Genomic DNA, 19,896 nt, shown 5'->3' with positions numbered 1-19,896 from the left:
CAATTTATTCATTTTATTTACAGATATGACAAATACATTTTCACATATTTTTGACGTGACAACGTCTTATAATTCGATGGAGCCGGCGGCACGCACGAAAAAACATGACTCATGCGGCGTTACCTCGCTCTAAGGCGTTCCATTTAAGGCTCGAAGTGCAAGCGAGTGCGCGCAACGAGAGACAAAGAGGCACAATCGGCGTTCGACATCTGTCTCTCTCCTACTTGAGTGAGCGATCCATCCGCGTGGACGGCTGTTATAGATTTACATGTTTTCGTCAAGTATGAAGTTCAGTGAAAAGTGAATGTGGTGTCAATTGTCCATACAAAATATTTATCAAACAAATAAAATTAAAGTTTTCTTTTGAAAAATGAAACCATTCCATCAGTATTTTCTTATGACGTTGTCACGTTCAACTGTCGTCAGTAAACCGACTTTACAGTTAACTAATTTTTTTTAGCAACACTAATCAAGTACCGAAACAGCAACTGGTATAGATATTAACATAATTATCTATTATAGAATATTTAGTAGACTTTCAACTTGACTAGACGCTGAGAGTGAGAAGAATTATAATATTATATTTATTAGATATAAATGATTTAAATTTGAACAGATTGTAGGACATCTTGATTCAGCATGGGTAAGTTATTGCCTATTACTGCCGCTATACTATTCTACACTATACTTAGATATCATATCTTGAGGTAGGCGGCATTTATGTAGTGATATCTATGAACTTTGATAGCAACTTAAAACCAGGTTTTGAGGTCGCTAAATCATCTGTGCATAAAAAAATGGACCACGAAAGCACAACACTTTTTGCCAGCTCTCTATGAAGTTGGCCCCTGTATGTATCTTCATGTTATTTTTGCTTAGTACGTGCCTATTCTCAAGTTTGAGCCGCTGTGTAACTTTACACTCTCCTTCCGGTCCACGCACCACAAGTATAATATGAAATTTTAAAATTCCATGATCGAGCATTCATCATTTTTAGTTCTTTGGAAGCTTAGCCCCCGAAGCTAAAAAAGTACAAGAGTTTTCATTTTTTTTTCTTTCATCTACAACGTAAAGGCCACTGCCTACCTTGAGATATAAGTTCTAAGGTCTCAGTATAGTCACAACGGCTGCCCCACCCTTCGAACCGAAACGCATTACTGCTTCACGGCAGAAACAAGCGGGGTGTTGGTACCTACCCGTGCGAACTCACAAGAGGTCCTACCACTAGTAATTACGCAAATTATAATTTTGCCGGTTTTATTTTTACTACACGATGTTATTCCTTCACCGCGGAAGTCAATCGTGAACATTTGTTAAGAATGTATTTCATTAGAAAAGTTGGTACATGCCAGCGGGATTCGAACACCAGTGCATCGCTAGATAGGAATGAACCGGACGCCTTATCCTTTAGGCCACGACGACTCGAATTCATAAACGTCAATCGGCTACGACTAATTAGCTGCCGGTACTTGACCTTAGGAAACTATTGGCGACAACGTGACGGGCCCGGCTAGTGCTATAATTATTCTGATGAAGACCTACAGCTAATAAGGTTTTAGGATGAAAATGTGATTAGACATTCTAAATTTTGGTCGTTATCATGAAAATCAGCGAATAATATTTCAGACTAGATTTTGACAGTAGGTTCAGTTAAATATATTAAAACAATATTCCTCGTCCAGCCATATATTGTGTGTACCCGAGCATCTCAAATGGGATGAGAATATTCAGGTCCCGGATGCGATATATCTTTAACAAAGGTACCAACTTAAGTCGGGAATGTAGCGGCTATATATTTGACAGATCCCATTAACGACATTTTCAAGATAGCTTTGCTTACATATACAAGCTACGTACAGTAGATTGGGAGAATAGAGACTAGAGTTAGAATAGAGACAAATCTGCGATATCACAATACTTTTGTTAGATTTAGCTTTGTTGAACTGAAAATTACTTTTATTTAGTGTTTAAAAATATTAAATAGTTTAATTTAGTCATCAAAGTTTTGTAACTCATCAAAGATATTAAAATTAACTAATTACCTAAAATAATGTATTTACCTAGCAACTAAATAGTGCCAGCCTTATCGAAAAACTATTGTCCTCGTATACGTAATCTGATTCATCCCAAAGCCAAGGTGAATCAGGTCAAGCTAGTTTTTTCAGTTTTTGTATATATTTTGTAATGAAATATACTTAATAACATATTGTATATAAAAATGTAAGCTTCCGAAACCATTTTAATCTAAATTTTATTGGTATTACCCTAAGAAAAACCATTGAAATTTTGTGTTGGATTTGGAAAGGGTCCCGATTCCCCTTTAATCTATGGTATACAATAACATTCGGACTACGGACCTGTCTATCGAGTTACTGCACCCGCTAATTTAGAAGTTCTCCTCTTTGTCGACACCCCCAAACTGGTAATCCTGGTGATATGAACACGAACAAAGACTTCGGTGCTATATTATTTTTAAAATTACCATTACCAATTTAATTTTCTGGGACGCATGTTGGCGGCACGCTTTTTCACAGGTATAATACATCTGTCTGTTCCTATGATACTTTTTTTTATTGCTTACGTGGGTAGACGAGCTCACAGCGCACCTGGTGTTAAGTGGTTACTGGAGCCCATAGACATCTACGACGTAAATGCGCCACCCCCCTTGAGATATAAGTTCTAAGGTCTCAGTATAGTCACAACGGCTACCCCACCCTTCAAACCGAAACGCATTACTGCTTCACGGCAGAAATAGGCGGGGTGGTGGTACCTACCCGTGCGGGCTCACAAGAGGTCCTACCACCAGTAAAAAATAAAAGGCTTTGTAACTACCCACAATAAACTAGTTTACCTTCTTCTAAAAAAGTAAGACCGCGCGAGTAGGTGACACCTTCTCTCTATTTTTGCGAAGCAGTCACGCTTCTCTGTTTGAGGGGTAGGATAACCGGTGTACAATATAATTGAGGCATTGACCTCATATTATTATTATCTCAAAGTGGTTCATCGCTCCAGTACCATTTTACACTCGACTGTGCGCTCGTTCGTACATTTAGATAATTAATGCTGGTGGTACGACCTCTTGTGAGTCCTACCACCACCCCGCCTATTTCTGCCGTAAAGCAGTAATGCGTTTCGGTTTGAAGGGTGGGGCAGTGAGACCTTAGAACTTATATCTCAAGGTGGGTGGCGCATTTAAGTTGTATATGTCTATGGGCTCCAGTAACCACTCAACACCAGATGGGTTGTGAGTTCGTTCACCCATTTAAGCAATAAAAAAAAATACATGAATTATTTGGCGATTTTGAAACGTGTCCTAAATATAAAAGAGGAAATAACTTTTCAATGAGAATATTATTTACAATTGTTAAACATTACGAACATTTGTTTCTACTCTACAACGGAAGAACCATATGCTTACAATTTTCAATAGCTATTTTGCTAAAATTACAGATATGAGGAATACATGTTTTAGACCATTGTGCTAAGGTAGGAATTTGCTTATAGATGTAACATGTGATACAATTCAATTAATGAATTCGAATTCTGTTTTGCTTTGTTCTTTTCTGTTTTGAATTTAGCTTGCGCGTTCGAAAAAAGTTGTTTTGTTACTGCTGGGCAAATGAGCACGCTTCTTCTGAAAATAAGTGGTTACTGTGGCTCATTAGGATCACAAAGCGAATGCTGATATCTATCCCCAAATAATATATAGGTTTATAGGAAACAAATCAGCTAGCTTTGTTCTGTATTATTATTGAACTATTGAATGTAACAACAAGATTCCGATGTAAATTTGAAGAAGGTTGCATGAAAGGTTTATTCGAGGATGAATTCAAAGAAAGGTAATTTTCCATCGCATTTGTATTCGAGTATCAATACAACACTAAATCAAAATATTAGCAAAAAAGAGGACTGAGTTCAGCAAAATAAAATGACAAATCTCGATAAAACTACTGATCTTGATAAAATTTAAATCGGACCACATAATATGAAACGCCAACTTTATTGGACGGTAAAAGCAAAGCATTGACATTACCATTGACAAAGTTGCGTTGAAGTAGCCAGCTCGTCTACCGTGGTTATTTTGTTAAAAATAAACTTAAAGACATGTGTCAGGACGATGGATACCCTCCCACAGTCAACAGAAGCGAACTCTCTACAAGTTTTTTACCCAACATCAACAAATAACATATGTTTTCTAATAGCCCACGAATGAGTACCGAATCATTGTTTATATCTGTGGTTTATTTAATTTACGATCCACACTTAATTCATAATTTATGGGCGATTTTTATATTTTTTATTCGTAATAATATAACACATCTGGCGATTGTCGATTGGTTGTGTGACTTTCGTAGCTATGTAAGAAATCCAGTGTGGTGCTAGCAACTACAACAATAATAATTTAAAAGATTCAATTGTAATCTCTAGTATCAAAGTTTTTTGAAACTATAAACTAAAACTATAAATTGAATTTTCACAAATAGATGTGTAATCACAATGGCATGATCTAGTCTCGTCCCGTCTCATAAAAAGACGTCGTGATTAATATTCTATTTGATAATAGGACTAGCAGAAGTATATTATTATGTAAAGAAACACAAATAACAAAAATATTATATATTATAGGATATATTCGTACCTACTTGTCAATTTTGTCATATCTGCTAAGACATACACACGAGTATAGCTTGGTGATAAGTGCAAATTTTTCTTGTAGATGAAGATATTTTTTGATACTGATATTATTTTTTTTCAATCCTTTGCAGAATTTTGAATTATCATGACTAAAAAATATAGTAGTAAAAATAAAGATGAAGATTTTAACAGGAAACATGAAGAATTTGCAAAGAAGCTTTTTCTTTATATTCGGTACAACTTTGTAGCGATTGAGATCAGAAGCTTCTTGTCTCGCATTTCAAAGTTTGAGGAAAGCTATAGGTTACCATATTACTTTTTATAAATATCTGAAGGATTGATACCTCATTACCCTGTGATTGGTGACTTTGAAACCTATTTCCAGTCATGATATTTGTAAAAACTTTGGTATTCGATATTTGGGTGAACTGGTTTTTGTCTCGTATCTCTCTTGCAGAATAAATTATATTCTAGGCGTAGGGTTGTTGAATGTGGAACACGTAATCAGTATTTAAATAAAAAGAATGAACTCACTTGCAAAGTGGAACGAGATATCAGCAGATTTCCTTCTGCAGAAACCAGCACGTTGTGATCCTGCTGCAGAGGGGCCCCGTGCTTCAACCAGGATATGTGAGGAGGTGGGGCAGCCATTGGTGGAGAGCAGCGCAGAGAAGCGGCTGAACCGGCCTCTACTGAAATCGCTGACGGCGATACCGCGAATGGCTTCTTTAGATCTGGGAGCAATAGATTAAGATGTTATTCAAATCAAATAAAAAAAAAAATCTTCAACATAAATGAAAGTACATACTTGTTGAACGTCAAAAAGAACTACCGCCAATTCACAAAAACTAGCCTCCGTCCTGAGAAGAACTGGCAAGAAACTCAGCGGGCATATTGTCTTTTTTCTTTTCTTTTTTTTAAATTATTTTTTTTTTTATATTAATTTTTACAATGAGTATTATAACGTAACGATTATTGCAATATTGAAATGCCCGGAGCGAGCGACTCATTCCCACTTTGTGCAATCTTCTATTAGCGAATGATTCTTTGTTTAAATTGTCTTATCTTGTATTTCGCGGTTTCATTTGACAATGTCTGGTAAAAAATTAACTAATGCGGGCGTTCAATAATATGATAAAACTGTATTTGTTATTCGTTAATCAAACGTCAATATTCATTTACTATGTGACGTCACTACAAAGAACTCCAAAATTATATTATATTATTTCAGTTAAAAAGGAAATTGGACCGACATTTGATATGTTGTGCAATAATTGTTGTGGATCAAATTAAATTTTAAAAGCGGGTTTGAATTTTGAAATTCTGCAACGTTTAAAATATATTATTATGTATTATATTGGAATCTCATATTCGTCACCGCTCGATATTAAATCGGTCGAAATATATAGTAAGTCTTTTTTTATGATTTTTAACACGAAATAGTGCTTTAGATTTTAAGTGCCTTAGTTAATACATAGCCAATTTGTTATATTGAATTATAATAAAAAATGAAGATTAGAAGTTTTTTATTCATGAGACAACTACAACATCGTACATAATATGGATCTATATTTTTTAACGTTTGAAGGTAGACCGCTAACGTGAAAAAACTCCGCGGAGTTTTAACAAATAATATCTCTGCTTAATGTAACAATAGTGCTGTAGAGATCAAAGTGGCTTAATAAGAAATCTAATAAAAATATAGGATCAACCTAACGAGAATCGTATAAAGATTTTATCATTAAATATTCGCTTCATCTTATATCTCACACCCAACTCCAACTCCTGTCTTCTCACGTCAATCTTAATAACAAAAACGCAACGGCCTATTCGATTATGTAATTTGCTATAGAGCATCAGTCCTAGCGCTATAATTGGAAGACATTACACAATTTAACGCTATTTCGGCGCGTACCATCAATTAATGGATAACCGAAAAATTGGATTTCGATTCCATCCTATTTTCCAGTTGGTTAAGATGTGATTACTGGGTTTTTTCCTGAGCAGCGAATTCGATGTTGGCTGTGAATTTGGTATAAAGCTCGTTGGTGAATTAAACGGGTTGCCCCACACTGTAATTCAAGTACTTGTTGGAGAGAACTTATTTTATTGACTCAGGTGGGGAGATGAACTTAAGACCATTTGGTGTTGAGCAATCACTGTAGCGTTTAGTAACTAGATGTATAATATAGACGCCTGTAAAAAGATATGCACCAACCAATCTATGCTCTGCTATACCTTTGGTTGACGGGCAGAAAATACCTTAAGCACTAAATCCGCCAATGAATATGGCGCCGATAAATGAATGCAGTGTAATAAAAAATGGAAGATAGTTTTATTTGCTTTTAAAAAACACCCATCTTAGACCCACAGACACAGCCCACTGAGTTTCTCACCGGATCTTCTCAGTGGGTGGCGTTTCCGATCCAGTGGTAGATTCTGCGAAGCACGGCTCTTGCTAGGGCCAGTGTTAGTAACATTTCGAGTTTAAGCTCCGTGAACTACATATATATTGGGGAACAATCTGGGTCCATGTGGTGTTCAGTGATTGCTTGAGGCCATAATATAATATTACTGCCACTTATCTTGAGATATGAGCTTTAAGTCTCAACCGTATTGTATAACGACAGAGAATGTGTTAGTTTTCTATGTAGCAGTACGAAGTCCGGTAAGTCAGCAAAACCTATTGTAAGACCTATGACTGGGGATCATTATAACTCTGCCTATTTATATCGTGAAGCAGTCATGGTTTCTAGTTTGGAGAATTATACGGTAGCTGTGCAGTACCATTAAGATTTTGACCTCATGTTTCATGGTGGGTTGGAGTAGAAATTTAGAAGTAGCAGTACTTACTTACTCGAGGTTGCCAGACTAACACTGTATTTCTAATTAAAAGTTCAACAGAATGCTATCATACATGTCATAATAGTTATATTCATTCACTTAAAACCTGTTTACTAAATGTTCTCACTATAGCAAGTCTAAAGTCTTTTCATTAAATTTTAAAATAGTTTTATTAAGATTTTTAATGAATAAACAAATTCCTTGAGATAAGTAAATTATCACTTTCCCGAATATTTCCAACAGCTTCCACCACAGCTCCGGTCTACTAAAAAACCTTTTAAGCTAAATTAACGAAGCCTCACTAATCAAACGAAAAACGAATCCTTTCCACAACTCTACGTAGAGACGAAGAGACTCCAAATGCATTTGTAGAGACCATAAATCTGTTGGGTGAGCGCTCCATTACTCGTTTTCGTGTTAGTGGCTTTACTCTAGTTTTTGTAGAGTTTTGTTTAATATCTAAAGTTTATACTTACTACTGCAATTTTAATTATCATGAAATATGTGGATATGATTGAGACTTGTATTAATTTAAAACTAGTTTTATTTATCATTAACAACATATTTCGTACTCCAAAATTAAAACAGTAAAATATGAACATCAATTTGATGTTATTTAAAAGACTCGGATTCATTTCACTGTAAATTTTAAATTATTGTAATTAAAATATATTTTATTAGACTTTCTGTTTGTTAAGGAACAGCTGTAGCTTATAGATGTTAGATAGAATATTTATTTTAAAAAAAATAAAAACTTAAAAAAAAGTAGATTAGTTACCAAAAATCAATATATCTATTGTCTTGTTTTGTTTTGTGAGTTCTTTTTAGGCTTTCGAAAATTTTCGGTGGTTAATAATAATATTGTAAAGAAAAAACAATATTTTTTGTAGTATTACATCTACTATATGCAAAAATTCACGGCCTATTTAGTGTCAAGTGATTACTTGATTCCACAAACATGCACAAAGTGCCTGTAGACACAATAGCGAAGTCTCAGTTAAGTATAATACTGGCTCATCGTCTAGGCTGGAATCCATGATGTCTTCGCGACATAAATAGGCAGTATGGAGGTACCTACCCCTGTCGGCCCTACAATTACCAGCTATATATAATTACGCGAATAATACACATCTAATAAAATACTTTCTACGAAAATTAACGTTTGCAGCATCCAAGCTGAGATGGGTATAAATGATAAGTGTTCGCTGTATCCGGCGAGAGTTCGTGTAGGCCCATAAATTACTGAGTGCGTTTCATTTCCTCTACGATATTCGTGCCACTGTTACGGAGTTAGTTTACTGAATGTGAACGTTTTTGAGAATAATTGTAAGTAGTTTTGTCTAATTCTTCTACCTATTCGTACACTCTTGACAGTGGTCGTGGTTATACATAAGTCGGATCCTGCGATATCGATGCTCTTGCGATGCGACGCCACGTGGCACGATGTTTCGCAGAGTGAGAGCAATAATTTATGTTGGAGTGAGTCACAGATTTTATGAGGTTGGTCCATCGTGTTAGAGGTCGTCCACGAGATCAGTTGCCCTCGAGACTTTCCCTTGCACTACTAACCGCTCAATGGAGTACTCATTACATGTTTTGTCTAATATAAGTACTGTAGCAATAGTTACTTTAACAGGCAAGAATGCAGCTATGTCGGTTCTCAAATTCCATAGGCAGTTTTGAAGGAAGCGCGCAACATTTTCAGGATGCATAAGAACGTCATAAGAACTGAAGTTTTTATTTTTATTGCTTAGATGGGTGCACAAGCTCACAGCCCACCCGGTGTTAAGTGGTTACTGGAGCCCATAGACATCTACAACGTAAATGCGCCACCCACCTTAAGATAGAAGTTCTAAGGTCTCAGTATAGTTACAATGGCTGCCCCACCCTTCAAACCGAAATCGTTAGATACGAATGCAACGGACGTCTTATCCTTTAGGCCACGACGACTTCATTTAGGCCACGACGACTTTAATGAAGTCCGCAAAGCTTGCACATTTACGAAATTACTGGGGTTTGTTTGCACCCATGGTGTCATTGTGGTTCTACATTGCACCGCTTTTTTCCCTACCTATTCTTTGGTAGCCTAAGACGCTATACCACCTATGCCCTGACGGGTAGGTGAACTCACAAAGCTCTAACCTGGTGACGTAGCCCTAGCAAGAGCAGTGCTTTGCGGAATCTACCACCAGATCAGAATCGCGACCCAGTTCGAAGATCCGGTGAGAAACTCAGTGGGCTATGTCTATGATTTAGTTCGCTCGTCAAGCTCTTCATCGTAGTTGACGAGTTCGATGAGAACGGTGACCGGTGCTTGAGGGTCCTAAAAGCACCGATAGTGAATCCGGGGGATCCGACAAGACATGTTTTGGGCGACGGCGGCTTTACGTTGCCCGTTGCTATCGGATAAGTGTCTGCACCAGTTCCATGGGATTCTGACGTCGCTTATTACGTCTATTGTACTTAATGTTCGTTTCGAATTTCCAATTATGAGTTCAATTCATTAATTTTCTGACAATCAAGTTAGTTTCGTAAGCACTATGTAAAAGTAGACTAGTGTATTTATATTCTTCTAGAGCATTGACCATACACAGATCAGCTCTGTGTTTTTTGTGTCCATATCTAGTATTACTTTAATTCTTCATGAAAACCAAACAGATTTATTCGCTGTTAACATTGAATTATCTGGAAGAGGATCCAAGCTTTTATTTAATTTTCTATCGTTTTATTATAAAACTTGAATTTTATTTTGCGTTTCGCTTCTGTCCTGGATAATTATTTCCAAATGGTAGTGTATAGAATGATTTTGATATATTTAGATAAAGCTGTAAAAGTATTCGAAACTTGAGGAACCCTAAAAGTAATTTTAATTATATCTACGACTTGCAATTAATCGAATAAATTAAAAGAAAACTAATTTCCATTGTGATTTAAAGCACTATTTCACAGGAAGAACGGCTATCCTAACCTTCGAAGTGAAACACTTCAAAATTTGTCAGATTAAAGATATAATCCAAATTAATGAATCCTAAAATGTACGTAGCTCGAAATTAAGCAGTGAGCAAATGCTCACAATCCAATTACCCTAGCTGAGTTTCTCATCAGGCAAGCGAAGCCCAAACATATCTAACGCAAAACAAACGTTACGAAAACCGAGTAATTAGTAGGTAATTGCAAATGTACGTTCTACTCATATATACAAACATTGATAAACAAACGTGCTAGTTACTGTTATCAATGTTGCTTTTTATGGTACATGAGAAGCCGCGTTAGCAAAAAGATCGATGCTTTGAAATTTGGTTGTGGCGGAAGATGCTTCGAATACCATGGACTGCGATGAGAACTAATGAGTTCATTTTAATAGACCTAAACATCCAAAAAAAGGTTCTCTGCTATCTGCCAAGAGCGTATTATGAGCTTATTCGGACACATCATGCGGTATTCCAGACATGAATTAGAGAAGCTCATAATTTTGGATCGCATAGAAGACAAGCGCGGCGTGGGCAGAACACTAGCTAGATGGTCAGATCTGGTTAAGAAAGCGGTTGGTGGTAGTCTATACCATACGGTCCCTGCCACACCTAACCGAACACCATGGAAGAAAGTTCCTTGTGGTGGTGATCCTCAGCAGTGAGGGAACGATGAAGAAGCTATTAATGAACGCGTCGTAATTTATACTAGCTGATAACGTGTTTTGTGACTTTCGCTTTGATGCTGCTTGTCTTTTTTTTTTATTGCTTAGATGTGTGGACGAGCTCACAGCCCACCTGACATTAAGTGGTTACTGGAGCCCATAGACATCTACAACGTAAATGCGCCACACACCTTGAGATATAGTTCTAAGGTCTCAGTATAGCCACAACGGCTGCCCCACCCTTCAAACCGAAACGCATTACTGCTTCACGGCAGAAATAGGCGGGGCGGTGGTACCTACCCGTGCGGACTCACAAAAGGTCCTACCACCAGTATCAGTGTCTATACATTGAAGATACCGTGGTGTCACTATTACCCGTTCCCACCACACTTATGAATAAAACCGTGATATTTTAAGCAAAACAATTCACTGGAACTCGTAAATGTATAAATATACAAGAGTTCGTCGCCTTTATTACGCGTAGACTAATGTAACGTATCTTAAATCTGTTACTTGACACTTTAATTGTCTTGCGAGGTTTATATATAATACTCAAGTGCGTGTATTTTTGTTACGAAAGCAGATTAGTGCATTATCCGTTATGCTTATTCTTGCTTACGCTCTATGTATTCGCTAGCCTATTAAATTTGAGTGTACCTATAATTATTGAGCTACTTATGATATAGTCAAAATACTTTCTGGTACTTTCTTACTGGTGGTAGGACCTCTTGAGAGTCCGCGCGGGTAGGTTACCACCACCCTTTTTTTTTTTGCCTATTTCTGTCGTAAAGCAGTAATGCGTTTCGGTTTGAAGGGTGGGGCAGCCGTTGTAACTATATCTGACACCTTAGAACTTATGTCTCAAGGTGGGTGGTGCATTTACGTTGTAGATGTCCATGGGCTCCAGTAACCACTTAACACCAGGTGGGCTGTGAGCTCGTCCACCCATCTAAGCAATAAATAAATAAATAAAAACTTTACAAAACTATAAGAATATTAGTGCATCTTTTTAGTATTTTTTTACGACCAAGTAGAGTGGACTTTGAGGGCGTTTTAAACAATCACTATTTCTATTTTAATTAGCCTTTAAGAATTCTTTCCATTACGAACAGCTTCCTTACACCTTATTTATGAAGAAACTCGCCGAATAATCGCGTGGAATAGGTTGCGCGTAACTATTTTTGAAATAATTTTACTTGGGGTAAGCGCACATAAAAGTGTCACAGGTAAGTTCAGGATTTAGTGCGAGTTTGTTTGAATGGCATTCCCTACATTCGTGTTGTTTTGTTAGAGCGTGTAGCGGAAGTATTAAGGAATGTTAAGGGGGAGTTGGGATGTTAATTAACTTATCTACGAACATCAGAATCCGTAAATGCTTGATTTTTTCTAAAGCTACTGCGGCTACAGCGTGTAGCAATAAACTAGGGTTCATCTTTGGAAAACCTAAAGCGTACCCTAATAGACCAAAGGCATAGAATTGTTGTTACATTAAAAATGATGCTGTGTGTCTAATGTGCTTCCATTACCCAGAAGACCAAGAGGAGAATTATTGTCGTCAAGCTCATTAAAATAACTACAAGCCGACATCGATTTTTTTTGCAGTTATAATCCTTTTTATCTCAGCAGTCGTTGCTGCAAGAGAATTGTCAATCAATAACTCAAGCATCAGAGTTGTTCTTCCTTCTTTTTTCTTAAATGTTATAATTTTACCTAATAAAAATACATTCGATTTTTGTGTTTCAACATATCTAATAAGTTTGTGCGTCCAAATAACAGTGTACTCTTCATGATTGCATCCAAAAGACTTATTATCCTATTAAACCAAACTATATTATTGTTCAAAAGCCAAACGCGATTAAATCCAATGCTGCGCGGGAGTAAATCTAACACGAGTATTAAACGTCTGCATTTAGATTTATTAACCGTTGGCTAACCGTTAAAGAGATAAACTAGCTTCGGTCTTATTGGTACTACGTGAATGTGATACTTATAGTACGTTTGGTCTTGTAGGTGCCATGTGGATGAGGTATGAAAGATTTTATTACGCTTCAGGGCTTTTACGAATCTTTTGTTTTGTATTTTATGTTCAATTGATGTTTGTAAACTATAAAGAGGATTATGTAGTTAATAAATGAATTAATAAATAAGGCACTGACTTTTGAATGTAGAAGCCATCTGGTGAGGCCTTTAATTAAGGAGGTTCTTAATTTTTCATTGTTTCCTCTTATATCCTATCCTAATACGTATATTATAATCAAACAAATTAAAAAAACTTAAAAAAATTTGTTATTTTGGTGTCTAAAAGTTCTATTACTCTGAATTCAACCAGACTTATTGTATTTTATTAGAAGGCAAAGTCTGGAAGTCATAAATCTACATAAGCCTAGCTGGCTTAGACTTTTGTTAACATCATGGAATATCTTACCAACTTAAGATTTATAAGCGAGAGATTTATAGTAATAATCGATGCAGATTTTCAATTTAGTTTAGAGGTTGAATATACATAGCTAGTTCTATTTAGTGTATCCGTAAAGTTATATTTAGTACCACTTTCGGACCAAGTTATATGAATACTAGGTTTTGCCCGCGACTTCGTCCGCGTGGAATAGTTACTTTGGCATAACGCTAAATTTTACCTGTGACTTCATTTACAGTACTCAGGATTGGAGCTTCATTACTGAACCGGTAGATGGCGGTGAAGAAGCTAGATTTTGAGATTTTTTGACAAACATTTTTTTAATTTTTCGTAAAAATATTTTTTTTTCTTAGTAAAAAGTATCTTATGTTACTTCTAATACTTCCAAGAATATTTGTACAAAGTTTCATGATGATCGGTTGAGTAGTTTTCGCGTGAAAGCATAACAAACAAACTTACATTCACATTTATATATTAGTAGGGATTTCTGAAACAATTATTCTTGTAGTGGTCTTATATTAGCATATTGAGAGCATTTGTTGTCAAGTACTATCATTCTGACATATCCGAAGCAAAATTTTCGTACGTTTTAATGTAAAGGGTGAAGCAGCTATTGCTTAATCAAGATAAGTATCTCAATGCGGTAGCAATATCTGTGGGCCATGGTAAGGCTCTGTTAAGCCAAAATATTAAGTAGCCGAAATAAGCACGTGTTGCCCAATACCTGGTTATTCTAATTATTTATCACTACATAGTATAAAACAAAGTCGCTTTCTCTGTCCCTATATCCCTATGTATACTTAAATCTTTAAAACTACACAACGGATTTTGATGCGGTTTTTTTAATAGATGGAGTGATTGCAGAGAAAGGTTTATATGTATAATAATATCCATTAAATAGTGGGGAAATCAATAATAAATTACAGTTTCCGAAGCGAAGCGAGAGCGGGTCGCTAGTTTTACATAGAAGAACAGAAATGTACTGTTAGGTACTTTCGAAGAAACATAATATTCAGCATAAAACAATTTGTCTCAACAAGAACGAGTGACAACAATTTTGATTTTCTACAAATCCCGAGTCGATGGTCATTAAGGATGCCTCTCTGGTTATAGACGATCCACGGCGAACAAACTAGGTTAGCCCAAAATAGCCCACGGAAACCGTCGAATTATGAGTTTTGATGAAATACTGCACCGCGTTCTGCTGCAACCGGAAGCTATGCGTTTTTTATGACTATTTATTGAGAATGCATTTATAGGGGCATTTAATATTAATGAAGTTCCCGGAAGGCTTTTTGAAGAAACACGTTGGATTGTCAATAAAAAAAAAAAACGTCCAGTGGATTTTACGAGAATATCTTTTCCGATTCGTCGAATCTAAACGGCGTGTTCTGTTACGTTAAAATTTATTCCAGATTCTTAGATCCGTATCTGCTTTATTGATTGTTAAGCGACTTCAAATTTACGAAATTAACATTTCCCTTTAAAATCGTTACAGATCACAGGGCACCGATCAAGATTAACTATACGAATAAATTTACAATGAGATGTTTATGGAAAGGTTGCAATTTCATCTCATTCTTAATCGACTTTAATTTCCGACATTTTTAATACTTCACAGATTATTTATAAGAAATTGTTTATAGTGAGAATTAAAAAAAAACTTGAATTAAATTTCAATATTATTTTTCCATGTTTAAGAATCATGCAAGTCCTTTTTGACAATCTTTTGCTTTGACCCGATTGGTATTAACCGGAGCTTGTGGAGACAAATTGATGGAATCGGCATTGATGGCAAATGATGATTATTGGCACATATCATAAGACGCTGGATCGAGGACTTAGGTACATTAGAAAGAACGTTGCTTTGGGGTAGAATTAGGTAGGACGTTGACAATTTATTTCAAGCAGAGTTATTTCTAGCATCATTAATCTGAGAAGGGTTACTAGAGAAGAGAAGAAGAGAGAAACCGATTTATTTATAAATGCCAAACTAAATATTTAGTCAAATTTTTCCGCAAAACGCTATAGGGAGACTTTATCCATCTTTTAGCTGGCGTGCGCTAGAACCCATTAAGTTAAGTACATCTGTTTCCTATAACTGCTTCAATACAGGGCCAACTACAATACTAAATTTAATCATCCGTGGAAATGATAAATGCTGAACACATAGGGAAAAAAAAAAACATAGAGTGGCGATCAGTTAGTCGACACAAACAAGATGTACCGATTTTTTCTTTCATCCTACCCAACATGATTAGTAAATTCCAAACAATGATTAAATACTCACAGGCAAGTTCCACGACAGCCGGCTGGCTTCGGATGTCTCCTCTGCTGCTCCAAGCGTAGCAAGTGCACGTAAATCTGTCCTCACCGAAATATTCATCTAACTGATCCCGCGTCACGTTACATTCGGCTTCAACGATCCTAACTCCGCTTTGGGGATCCACGAACTCGAACTGTGTGCTCGCAACCGATCGAACTTCGTTGCACTTAAAATACACTTGGAGTGCATTAGCCGCCCGACATCTTAACGTGGCCGGTTTATTTCTCACAACAAACGCGTGTTGTGGCTCTAATAGAAACATTGGCAGATTATCCGTCGCGCTTTGGAGCAAATGGTCTCCTGATAGCGAAGGTAATTCTTCTGTATCGTCTCTGTTGTCGTGGTCGTCTTCTTTGTGAGATTCATGGTCGTAGTCTTCTTCTAAATAGTCTTTGTGATGAATTGGCGGGTTGTTCTTCTCTGAGTTGTAAGGGTCTAATGCTTCTACTCCAGCCGGATGAGCATATTCTGGTCGCAGTGGTATGGGTGCTGTGGGAAACGCTGTCGTTGCGGCTTCAGTTGAGTTTGACACGTCTGTAACAAAAAATATGATACTTTATACCAATATATTTTAATGATATCGCTTACTTTTCATCTTAACTATCAAATATTATTATTCATAAAGCTGTTACAATTAATGAATAAATCCTATCATTCTGATCAAACTTTATATTAAAATTTTCATTATTAAGAAATCTTTTCTTTAATAATAAAACAGCAATTTTAATGATTTGATGAATATTTCTTAAATTGTTTTCCTTTAAATCAAATTCCGCAATAACCTTCAGATTCCGTAAATCATCAAACGTAAATTCGAAATCACAGTTATTCTCAGTACTTCAATTAACGTCTAATTGGAAACAGTGAATTCGGATAGTAATCAAATCCAACGTCGAAAATACGTATACGCGTAAAGCATAATTAGATTAAACTGTATGTACTGCAATAAACATGCCAAGTGATCTCAAAACCAACTGAAACTTTATGAAACGTGATCCAAACATTAATAAGACTAATAGCATCCTTAGCTTCCATCTCAACTTGTTCTTATTACGTCGGCTGAAATTTATTTCTGCGTCGTTCCAAATAAATAGCATCTGTCATAATAACATGTACCCTCCAAGTTTCGCCATCGATTTTACTCGGAGTCAGCACCTGGTATGACGCCTCACTCGCGCCTATTTACACGCAAAACATAGATATTAGGATACCGTACACCCTACTTTATGAATCACGACGGTTCAAGCCAAAACATTCCTTAATTCCTGCGGGACTTAAAGACAAAACTTCCCTGTAGTCAAATGTAAAGATCCCTCAACAAAATTTCGCTCGACTATCAGCACATCAGCGTATGCTCACAGCTATGTTGACAGTGTTACTGGAATCGTTATTGTATGAAGTGGGGATAATTTAACGAAAATAGCCCTCAAGTAAAGTGAGCCGTGGATAAGTTAATTAGTTTCACTTCCTTTCGAATTATTTCTATTTCCGTTTTCGCGGAGCACAGACGGTTCGGTTCTCGGATATATTTTTCCTTAATAGGATTTTGTTTCGTGCCGTTTTTCCGCCTCACCGCAACCGAGGACGTTTTATTGAAATCATTAAAATTCCAATTTAGACAGAATACACAGGTGACGGCACTTTACGTGTTATTTATTATAATTGAAATTCGTTTGAAGGGAATGCTTAGCTCGGGGATATTAAATATAATAATATGTATTTTGATCAACGATTTACTGAAAACTATTACGCATATTTTTCAATTTGTTCGAAATTCTTCAACTTACTGTCCTTGAGTACTAATACTAATAAAGCGTCTCTTTTTTGTTTTCTAATAGCCATGTAAAAGTTATTACTGTTAGTACAAAGCAGGGGCTCGTAAATGTCCGCTGTAGTTTGAAACTATTTTATAAACGCTAAGTAAACATTATTATTTAGACAACAAAGATTTATCACATCCGAACACGATAGCAACAAAATCGAATACCAATTACGTATAAAATAAAATTAATTACTCGAACACAATGTGAATCTTAATTTAAAAACGGACATGAAACTACAGGAAGGATGCCTAATACAAAACGAACGCCACTTAATTAATTATGGGCTACGTCGATTGATAAACAATCTGGTACCCTGTCACATCCTCATTTATTCTGATGAGAATTTGAAGTCAATTATACGATCTATCCGACCGAACGGACGGTCTTACAAAAGTATTGTTTAATTTGTTTACCCACATCCCACTCGACTGTACGTAGCTGTCACTTTTAATTGCTTTTAGGAATATCGATTTGATTAAAAACTTCTTACCGTGTCATCGATTTCATAATTATTCATTGACAGGCCGAAAACTTTATTCAGGTTTAATTAAGGCTGGTTTCTTTTTCGTTTTACTGACAGACGTTATCGCATCGAAATGCTCACTTCTGGTTCGAATCTTGTTCGTATGTAGGTCGTCCTTACAACGTCACTTAATAAGTGTTATCTCGGTATGTGACGAAATTCCATTTAGCTTTACAGTTATAAGAAGCGTAACTAAAAGGGCCGATTGCGCGTCACGATTCAATTGTAAATTACATATAAAACGCTCCGCAGCGGCCGTGGAAAGTTCACGAGATCAATCAATGTTAGTCTTCACTTTCTAACAAACGAGCTCTCGATCATAATTCACTTATCTCCCGTTTGGCTCGTCGTCGTATTTAAATACCGGAACGTAATAGATTGAAATGTTTTCTTAGTTTTAAAATGCCTCAGGAATCGAATAACAAATGTAAATGGGGAAATACCTTATCGCCACGACACGATGTGAAATATGCTTGGCCTGACGAATGTTCGGATTCTCGAGGCGTTTCCTAACGAGATCTAAAAACAAACTGAAAACTCATCCGATTGGCGTCGTCCCGTCGTTAACAGTTTGAAAGAGACCGCCTCCTGTCATTTTGTCCGGCATTCAAATAATTACCGCACGGATCGATGCCATTCAAGATAGAGAAGGATCTTTATTGATGGCCTTTACTTAATCAACGTCCGCGGTTGGAACTTGAACTATTTTATTCTGGACTGTTCGACTTCCATTGAAGACATCGTAGATAGTAGCTTTGTTAGTCTGACTGAGATTTATGCCGTATACAAATTGAATAACATGAATCAGCTCGAAAAGGTCATAAATCTCAATCTCGATAAGTATGCTGTTTATTTTGATTTACAATTTAAGTACAAGATGCATTTCATAAATAACTGATAAGTACTGCGATAGCGACGCTTTTGTAAAGAACAATGGCATGACAAGCGGAAACATAAAACAGAGAAAAGTGTAATACTTTTTTTGGCTGAACGAGGACTGCATTAAGTCATTCCTAATCTCAAAACGTCTGTACTATCAATAAATAAAAAAAGAGAAAGCTTCGTAATTATCAATAGTGCGACATCCGATAACTTACCTAAAGAGCTTAGATTCGAGAGAAGTGCTACTTTAAAATTGGACGAACGTACTCACAAAACGTATTGAGCCGTAACACATGTGTTTTGAATAAATAGTATTAATAGTATAACTCATGAAGCGGTTAAGAGTAGATATCGGGCGTTACTCCGACCCGTTTTGGTGTGTAAAGATAACCGAAACTTTCAAGTGTACGAGTGAGGGCATAAATCAAGAAACGTATGCTCCGATATTTATGAACATGCTATAAAACACATGAGCGTTGCATTTGCGTCCGTTAACTAAAGGGTTGAACGAGAATATGGATGAATAAGATACATGATAGAAATTAATTAGACTAAAATAGAACAAAAACTGCATCAAGGTGGTCACGACCCTCAGTAATAAGAAAGCGACAAAGAAGAAGAAGAAGAAGAAGAAAAAGAAAATATATGTATGGAAATGGTAGTTAGTGCAAGGTAGAGGGGGAAGAGGTCGACCGAAGAAGACATGGATGGATATGTGAATGACGATATGAGAGAGAGAGAAGAGTGAGTGTTGAGATGACGGCTGATAGAAGAGAATGGAAGAGAAAAATTGGCTGTGCCGACCCCACTTAG

At 36.4% G+C, this 19,896-nt stretch overlaps 1 protein-coding gene across 4 annotated transcripts in view; it reads right to left on the bottom strand.

Moving 5' to 3' along the window:
• The window catches only part of LOC101743390 (netrin receptor UNC5C), a 183,008-nt gene that overhangs the window by 43,240 nt on the left and 119,872 nt on the right, over positions 1-19,896 (bottom strand). For all 4 annotated transcript variants that reach the window (XM_062674848.1, XM_021347035.3, XM_012689193.4 and 1 more), the window contains exons 3-4: positions 15,820-16,389; positions 5,170-5,369 (exon numbers count right to left, since the gene is read on the bottom strand). In XM_062674848.1, coding sequence (XP_062530832.1) covers positions 5,170-5,369; positions 15,820-16,389 — 770 coding nt within the window. The remainder of the gene's footprint in view (positions 1-5,169; positions 5,370-15,819; positions 16,390-19,896) is intronic.

This window comes from Bombyx mori, chromosome 22 (genome assembly GCF_030269925.1).
Source record: "Bombyx mori chromosome 22, ASM3026992v2".
In the NCBI taxonomy this organism is placed as follows: Eukaryota; Metazoa; Arthropoda; class Insecta; order Lepidoptera; family Bombycidae; genus Bombyx; species Bombyx mori.
Note: the sequence above shows the minus strand (reverse complement) of the source record. Positions and strands in the feature narration are given on the sequence as shown.